The sequence below is a fragment of the Carya illinoinensis genome, chromosome 12 (genome assembly GCF_018687715.1).
Source record: "Carya illinoinensis cultivar Pawnee chromosome 12, C.illinoinensisPawnee_v1, whole genome shotgun sequence".
Lineage (NCBI taxonomy): Eukaryota > Viridiplantae > Streptophyta > Magnoliopsida > Fagales > Juglandaceae > Carya > Carya illinoinensis.
In genome coordinates this window covers 29,264,826-29,274,586 of record NC_056763.1, presented here as the reverse complement: position 1 = coordinate 29,274,586, position 9,761 = coordinate 29,264,826, and the positions used below count along the sequence as shown (strand labels likewise).

The following is a 9,761-nucleotide window of genomic DNA, read 5'->3' as shown; positions in this document are numbered from 1 at the left end:
TCATACCTGTTAATGCATTAGAAAAAAATATTTCGATATCAGTACGTGTACCGTTTCGAGATAGTCGATATATGAATAAATTATATATATAAATATATATTAATTATATTCTAAAATAATAATCTATATATGAATTAATTATGTATAAATACATATATATAAATTATAAATAGACTTGGTCTGAATTGAAAGTAAACAAATGAATTTGTAATGTGAAGAAATGAGAAAAAAAAAAGTGAATGTTGAAATACTAGCCGGTATGTAACCTAGTCCAAGCCGGTATTTGGACCGGTACAAAATATTTACAATTTCTATACCGGACCAATAGCCGGTATGGTATATTTCAGTCGTACTGGCCGATACGGTACGAAATTAAAAACACTGCCTGCAGTGCCACTCTATTCAACAAGGCTCCACCTCTCAGAAGAAGTCACCATGATTGGTGTTGCCGTCCGAATACCAAGACTGTAGTGGCGCAGTGTGGCTGGGAGGAGGAGAGGGAGATGGATTGCATTGCGATGGGCTAGGTCCAGTCGAAGGTTACCGGTGAGGGGGAACGGTTGGTAATGGTTGACGTTATTGTGGCTAGGAGAGAGAGTCAGGTGAGGGGAGGGTCGCATAGCTGCAAAGAGCTGTAAGTGGAACGAGGAGAGAGAGAGTGGAAGAGTAAGGGATTAAAAAAAATAAACACGTAATATACTAACAGTATGCCATGTTAATATATAAATCTATTTGTGAGATCTTTTTTTTGTCTTCTAACACCTCCTCTAAACATTTAATCACTAACGTCACTGTCCCACACTGCTATACCTTTCATTACGCTAAATATCTTTAGCATGCCCCATCACGTTGTCCCGTCGCCGCCTTCAACATTGCTATTTTTGCCAACAAAATTCATCGGTCACATGCCAACATAATTGCGGCTAAAAAGTTGAAACACTATCGTTGTTGACCAAATAACATGCTCATGTAACATATGGAGGGCAAATTATTGGTGTCCAAACATCATTCAAGCATTCGAGCTATGGAAAAATGAGGGTCCCCGTGAATTACGTGAAATTATAATCCCCAAACATGATGCTGTCAATCTTGGAATGCTAATTGTAAATTATTTCTAAAATTTCTATACCACATATAATCTTATACAGTATAAATTAATTTGTACCATTTAAATTTTAAAGTCATTTTTAAGTTAAATTCAATTATATTGATAGTCAGTGGTGTAAACTAATTAATCAATTATTTATTTATGACAATTATTAGATGCAATATAAAATAAATTGATAAGATAATCATAATTAAAAATATCGATGACATTTAAAAATAGGTTTCCACTTTTGGAATCTGAAGCCAAAACGTTTGCCCAAAGAATCCCAAAAATATTTACAGCAATCTAGAATCTAGATTCTAATCCCACTGTTCTAAATAGTAATTCACTCCGGTCTCCGAAGTTTTTGTAACTTTTTTTTTACTGTCGGAACCCGAACCCACCCGGATGATTCGAATACCGGAATCCGTACGGGTCTAGCGAGTTTGAATAGTTCTGAGTCAAAACGTTCGGGTTCGGCTGAAAGTAGACCGAGTTATGGACCCGTTGAGTTATGGGTTCACTTTGAACCTCCTCATCCGCCGTGTGCCTGAACTTCTCCGGCGGGGATTCCACGTGGCAAAGCGGCGGGATGGGAGGGAGGTACATGTCATTACTTGTATGAATCGTTTGAGCCTGAGCATAATTTTCCAGGGCGAATTCGGGCACGGGGTTAACGCCTAAAAGGCTGGCCCAGTCGAAATTTCCGGAACCCGGATTCTGAAAGTTGAGCTTTTGATCATGATCATGCTGTTGGTTCCTGAGAGAATTCATGCGCGGCAAATCGAAGAAGCGGTCGTCAATATCAGGAAATGACTCCAAGACATCGTCTAAGTGGGACGAAGACGATGAATCGTTGCTATGTTCTTTGCTTGAAATGCTCGTCGTAGGCTTCTGAGCAGTACTGCTCGAGTGCTTCTTATAAATCCGACACAAAACCCAATCATCCAGCTGCAATTAAAAGAAAAGAAACAAGAACAAGAAACTCTCATCAGAAAAAGAAAGTAAAACCACCTAAAACAAATCGAATAGAAACCAGAGTATCTAAAAGAGCCTGGAATACCACGATGTAACAAAAATTTCTGTTACCTTAGAGCTTCCGTTCTTTCGCGAGTGTTCTAAGAGGCGGTACTCGTGCATGATCCAATTAGTTTTGGTTCCTTTGGGGGCTTTTCCAATGTAGAAAACGAGAGCTTTCTTTATGCCAACCTTACGACCCTCCGTGGTGATAATCTTATCAGTCCCAGTTGCCTTCCAATACCCAGAACCCGCAACCCTGTTGGGTCTTGAACCGTTTGGGTATTTTCTGTCCCTAGGACTAAAGAAGTACCATTCTTTTTCACCAAATATTGCTTTACCTGCAAGCACCAAATTAAATATGAGAAACTTTAATACAGGATTGAATTATGGCTCAAGATTGTTGCTTTGAGCTAGCTTAATTATTCAATTCTGGGGTTGAAATCTCACTTGGTAAGACCCATGGATCGAATTTGTACAGATCAATCTCAGCTATAATTTCCAAATCAAAATCCTGCCCTGCAACTTTTCTACATAGATATTGCACCAGAAGCTCCTCGTCCGTCGGATAAAACCGAAATCCCGGCGGCAAGCTTAGTTGAGAAAGTGCACCCATTTCCGGCGCACCCATTTCCGGCAACGATTTTCCTCAAGGAGAAAAGAATACTCAGAGAGATGGAGCAAGATTTTGAATTTACTTCTTTTTCTTTTTTTTAATAGTTGAACAGGTTGGGTTTATTTATAGAGAGATTTTAGACATGAGGGGACACCGAGAGTCGTACGCTCGTCCTTGTCTTGCTCTTGGCTGAATGGGAGACACTGAGTTCTTCCCCTTTAAAAACTCCCACGTGTCCCGATTCGATGTTCGATGTTATGGTGTGGTCGACCTTATCTGGTTCGAGAGAGAACCTCGCTTCGGTGCATGAACCCCCACAATAATACTACCCACGTGGCAAAGCCCACGTCAGCGAAATGGATCAGCGGCGTGGACACACGTGTTGAGAGAGTTAGGCTGTAATTGTGAAAAAGGAGAAGTGAAAGGGAAAGAAAGAAAATTCCAAAAAATTAGCTGTAACGGTTCAATTTGGTGCCACGTTAGCTCAAATAAAAAGAAGAAAAACAAAAATTTTTTTAAAGCCTTTTTAGGTTTCTTCCACTCATCAACCTCTATGGCTTGCTTACAAGTGTATAAAAATATAAATGGTATGGTCCATTGGAGGGTTTTCACCAAAAAGATTGGCAATGATGTGGCTTTTGGTCAAAATGTTTTTGAGGGATCTCATTAACAGGATAGTTACTGTTTGATTGAGGTGGTTTTAGAATTTTGTGAGCGTGGAGATTCTTAGGTTAGAGAGGTACAGGACAATGGCAATGCTTTTGTTGGGATATTTTGACTCTTTTGGTCGAGTCATGACAAAAACCTAAAAAAAAAAAAAAAGGATAAAATATCTGAGAATAAAATGAAAAACATAGGAGGAATTTCGCTTACATAAGCCGTGACATGTGGTATCTTTGAGGGTGGTGAGCTGTCTTTTGAAAAGTAGAAGTCCAAGATCTTAATTTTGTCAAATAATGTGAAACCGCAAGAGGATGTTTAAATTAATCGGAATGTGGATCGATTCAATTGGGTGTTTGATTATCTTGTTTGGACTTTGAAGGTAGATATTTTGCTTCACGCCACGTGCAGATATTTGTTGATTAGGTGGCACTAGATGAATGGTTCTCTCCCAAAACTCTCGGCACAAAAGAATACACATGCCATGAAAAACTAAAGATACTGCGGTGTCGGTCCACCTAGTTTCTAGTTTGCTGGCTGAATCATGACCTTCAAGTCTGAATACGGTTGCAGCCTTACACACGTTGATTCAAAAAGCCGATGGCGAGGAACTTTGCACTTGGCATGCATGCATAAATTAAAGTCCTTTTCACATTTTGGTCCCTAAATAAAACCGCGTTTGAGGATCAAGCTCGATCGACAACGATTAAAACGTCTAAACATTTAGTTAATTATGCTAACTAATTATGTAGATCGATCATTCGGTTGAATAAGATTAAGACTTTAAGTATTACGTGTACGTATGATTTTATGCACAATATCATACATATGAAGTATAAAAAATTATATGTATAGTTAATTTTTTATTAATATGACTAGTTACATCACTTTTTAATATAAAATAATTGTTTTGATCAATAATAATAATAAGATATATAAAAAATACGTAAAAATAATTATATGTAATAGAATTCATTAAGTATAAAAAATTACTTTTTACTAATATAACTGGTTGCAGTGCTTTTTAATATAAAATAATTATTTTAATCAATCACATCAATAGAGTATATAAAAAATATGTAAAAATAATTATATATAACAAAACTCTTTAAGTATATGTCATATTTTACCAATTTTTTATTTTTTAATTTGAATTTTAAAATTTTAAAATATTCACTATTTCAATAGTTGACGTGTCATATGATTGTGTGAGTAAAATTATAAGTTTAGATAATATTTTTCTCAAGAGTACTTTATTGATTCTGGTATTAAGTTAAGTGAAGGTCTCGATCTTATTGGTTTGATTTAAGATTACTCTTCCTCACTTTTCGATTGTTCTCATCTTACGGTAAAATGACTTTTGTCAGACGATCAGGCCGATGTAGACTTTATCATGGACAAGTTTTATTTTCAATGCCTTCCAGCAGTAACCGTCAAAATCTAACGGGTGTTTTGGCATACTTTTCTAATGTAAAAATAAAAAAATAAAAAAAAATTGCAAATTATGTAAATATTCACATCATGTTCTGTTTAGCTTTTTAGTGTTGATTAATTAACTAATTAAATTAGTATTCCATTTGGCCTAATCTAGTTGGTTAATTCTAATGTGAAGTTAGTGATATGAGAATATCTTTAAAGGTTTCTTAGTCTTTAAGGAATAGAATGGCGGCTAGATGTTCCGAAGTTCCAACTTCATTCCCGCCACTTCTGGTTTAAGGAACTGTTTGGATGAACTGAATTCTTTTAGAGTTCAATCAATTATTGATAAAATTTATTATTTTTTTAATTTTTTATAAAAAAATAAACTCAACGATCTCTATTTAATTCATACATAATTCAAACATATATCTTAATATATTTTTATTTATATATATCTTAATAAAATTTATAAAATATTATTATTTATAGATTACCTCAAACCATTTAAGATAACTTAGCATCCCAACGTAAATCTATCCTTCTTCTCTGTATTCTGATTCATCCTATAGTGATCATGATAAAATATGAAAAATGCCAGAGATCCTGCTGGAACTTCTGGCTTCAATTTTTTATTTTTAGTAATTAAGGAAATATTATTTAATAATATTCTAATTTTTATTTTTTTAAAATATTTAAAAAATAATATAAAAATAAATTAAAAATTACCTCGCGGAAGCCCAGCGGTGGGCGTAGCACGTCTCATAAAATATATAAACAATGTGAGAATATGGCCGTTCCATCTGTTCAAAATTCCAATGGCGGCGGCAGTGCGCACTCATGCACCAGGCGGCCGGCATATTCTTCATCGTATCAATGAAGGTGCTCTGAACTTTTGACCGTATTAAAGAGCCGAATCTGCCCACTGTAACATATGTGGTACCATTTAAAACAGTACCATTTTCATAAACTTCCTAACCATTTTCATTACTTCTTTTGATTTTCTGGGCCAGCTTGCCTTTTGATTTTTGACAAACGTGAACAGACCGATCGGGAGGCCGTGAATTCAGATCCAAGTTGGTATCATGATTCAAGAACATGATATGATGTACATGTGCACGCGTGAACTTTCCCAGAAGTTTTCAGTTTGGTCTTGACTATTAGACCTGACCATTTACGCTGAGCTTTCTTCCAGTCAGTTTCGCTGGCTCCTTAAAGTCGGAGGTTGGCAGGGACCCATTGACATAATTGAAGGAGCATTTTAACAAGCGGATTAATCCGCTTTTCAGATTAGCCATTAAAATCGCCTATGTTCATTGCTTTCGAGAATTTCTGCGTTAGTACTTTTTCATTTATTATACTAGCTATAGTTTTGAAATAAAAAATGGACTAATTTGTCGTTGAAAATTGCTATAAACGGCTCAATAATTTTCAAAACTAAAGGATATTGAAATCTTGACTGATAACAGATTAGGATGAAGAATTCGTGGGACGCCGAAAACTAGTCAAATACTGGATAATTGGAGAAAAATGCACAACAGGGGAGAAAACAAGGATGAGAGGAGAAATTAAAAAACCAGAAAGACATGCATTGCATTGACAACTACTACAACAACAACAACGTTTTTCCCGTGTGCGCATGCTGTACAGCCATGTGTAAAGAAGTGAAGAACATATCCTATTCCCCATATTGACTATGTAGCAGCAAGGAAAGTGAAGATATTTAAATAATTTTTTGAACCATTTATCTTTTTGGTTGAAGCGTCCTGTATAAGAGTTCTGAATCTGATAAGGAGCATAATGAATGGTCCGTCACTTCGAATAAAAAAAAAAAATGTGGGGAGAGAGCTGAATAATTGTTCCCTCATTTAAATGAACTATTTAATTACCCTTGAAAGCTATAAAATACCATATAAATTAATTATTTATTACCCTAGTTGCAATCACTTGGAACACAATTTTAGGGAGACGCTTGGAACCGGTCCGGTGTCATATCCAGTTTTACACCAACGAATGAGTAGCTACCACGTATGAGTTTTAGCAACAAAGAAAATAAACCCACATGCAGCTGAGCACCTTTTTTGTATTCCCTTTTGTGTCCTCTCTCTCTCTCTCTCTCTCTCTCTCTCTCTCTCTCTCTCTCTCTCTCTCTCTCTCTCTCTCTCTCTCTCTCTCTCTCTCTCTCTCTCTCTCTCTCTGAAAAATTGTTTTACTAAGTATTTTTTTATGAGGATGGTGTTCAGTTTGTAAAAGTCAAATGTTTAATGGTATCAGGTTGAATGATGAGTATTTCAAGATGAGATAGATGTTGAGATTTTAGATTATTATAATTCTAGTGTCGATGAAGTTAAAATTTTTAAAGACGATGATGAGGTTGAATAAAATAAGGTAAATAATACGCTGTCATCTTCATATGCGAAATCATATGTGGGGTTACAATTTGACAATATAGGCGATGCATATAGTTGTTATAAAGCCTTCTCCAAATGAAATGGTTTTAGCATTCGAACAAATCATATTTGGTTATCAAACGAGACAGATCATTAATTGAGGTAGAATACTTGTGTTTGAGAGAATGATTCCATCGCCATAGTTTTAAACTTAAAAGAGAAAGTAAGACCCGAGGTTGCAAAAATAAAGTGTGGGTGTAAGTCGATGATGACAGTAAGGAATGATGGAGAAAAATGGGTTGCGTTCAAATTTGTACTCTAGTGTAATCATGAGTTATTGACACGTACAAGTTTGCTTTGTAGGGATAGACAGGTGACACCAATGCAAAAAAGTTTAATAGATACGCTAAATGAGTTGGGGATACCAACGCAAAAAATAATGTTAATATCGAGTAAGAAGTGAGGTGGTGACTATAATGTTAGTTGTATTGCTTATGATATTTATAATTACTTAGGCAATCAAAGGAGACAACTTCTCGGAGAGAGAGACACACAAAAGTTCTACGCTTAATTGTTAAAAAGTAAATGTAATAATCCAGGATTTATATATTCGATCCAAGTTGATGTAGATGGATCGATATGGAATTTCTTTTGGGCATATACTAGATCAAGGGCCACATGCCAATATTTTGGTGACATTGTTACGTTTGATACTACGTACCTCACAAACCACTACAAGATGTCGTTTGTTCCGTTCACTAGAGTTAACTATCATCATCAATCTGTAATGTTTGGATGTACATTACTTAAAAATGAGACGATTGAGTTTTACAAATGATTATTGAAAACATGACTAGAAGCGATGTTTGGTCATGCTCTCTCTACAATAATAACTGATGATGACAAGACAATTGCTAAAGCCATCACCAAGGTACTACCCAGTATATCACACAAATTGTACTTATAGCATCTCTTACAAAAAGTTCCTGAACATTTAAAAATATGATTTTAGATGTATTTTTTTATGTTTATAAAAAAAAATATCCACAATTCCAATATGATTTTAATCATTATATTCATGAGACACTCACTATTGAAGAGTTTGAAATGAAGTGGATTGAAATGTTATTAAAGTACAATATTAAATAAAATAGTTGGTTGCAAAATATTTATACCAAGAGAACAAAGTGGGTGTTAGCTTACTTGAGAATATGAACAAGTTTTTTAAAGAATATATCCCGTTCATATACGATGGTAAGTGACTTCGTCCATCAATATGATAAAGTATTGAACGTCCATTATCTTAATAAAAAAGAAAAAAATTGTGAAGACAAAAATATCGATGCCAATTATGAAAATTACTTACAATATTGAAGAGAAAGTAACCAAAATTTACACAAAAAAATTATTTATAATCTTTTTATTTAATAGCCAACGGTCCACGCGCACAAAACAAGTGACAAAGTCTCTTTTCCAACGGTCAGGAAAACAAAAAACAAAAAACAAAAAATTTGCCCGTAGTGGCTTAGTGGGGGGCTCAATGTTCTAATTCTCTGAATTATTTTATTAACCAGCCCATTGGGCTTTTCCAATAAAAAGGCTCTTTGACCTGATAGCCCATTAAGTACTTGAATGTGAAGCCCGTTATTTGCCGAGCCCCTTTTATCCATTGAGATCTTCATTAGGTGATCCAAAATTATGGACTATACGTAAGTGGAGCAAAAAAATGCAGAAAAGGCTCGTGATTCCAAAGAAGAATAATAATCCATTGCCGTTAAAAGTTTCCTGAGGCATATATCTTGCTGCGCCAGAATCTTGTACCGTCCACAGCCAATTCCAGCTAGCTGTCAAACAACAAATAGTTGAGATGTCAATTATTAATATTTTAAATATTATAAAAATTAAATTAAAAAAAAATGATAAAATGAGTCTTTTATGTAAAATTATAAATAAAATTATACGTAAATGTAACACTGCTAAAATTTAAAATGATCCTAAGTTTTGAATTCTTTCCCAAGTGAAAGAATCATTAGTTTTAATATAACGACGAATCAGGATAAATTATAGATAATTTTTATTGGGCTTGGTAAATGAATTAAAGCCCATTTAATAGACTGAGTGGGCCATAATTAATTAGTAATGGCTCAAAAACTTTTGTAAAATCTCATTGAAGTCTAATTGGACAAGCTATATTCATTTTGAACTTTGAGAATTAAGCTTCGGATTATTATAAACTCCAAGCCCATGAAAGTGTTCAACTCCAAACACAGTTACCATTCTACATTCCTCTTCATAGTAGAACTCCTACCCGGCTGCCTTCTATAGTTCTAAAAACTCCAACCATGCACGTATCAAACTTCACTGAATAGAGGCCTCCCAATAGGATTACAATTCCACTTTCATCTTCAGGTTAAAAGTCTTAAAAGTCTTAAACCTAACAGTACCGTGAAAATCACTATGACACCAGAACCAGCTGCACCTCACATACCTCGCATTACAGCCCAAGACCGAAACACCATGCACGCCGGAAACCACCTACCATCACTTCCTCCCTCACTCCTCACGGCCTCCACTC

At 35.1% G+C, this 9,761-nt stretch overlaps 1 protein-coding gene across 1 annotated transcript; it reads right to left on the bottom strand.

The window, feature by feature from the left end:
- Window positions 1-1,295: 1,295 nt before the first annotated feature.
- LOC122290508 (NAC domain-containing protein 72-like) lies at window positions 1,296-2,827 on the bottom strand. The gene is made up of 3 exons (XM_043098260.1): window positions 2,555-2,827; window positions 2,177-2,445; window positions 1,296-2,038 (listed from the first exon to the last, which is right to left on the bottom strand). The coding sequence occupies exons 1-3, from the start codon at window positions 2,733-2,735 to the stop codon at window positions 1,469-1,471; spliced, it is 1,020 nt and encodes a 339-aa protein (XP_042954194.1). The 5' UTR covers window positions 2,736-2,827; the 3' UTR covers window positions 1,296-1,468.
- Window positions 2,828-9,761: the final 6,934 nt, after the last annotated feature.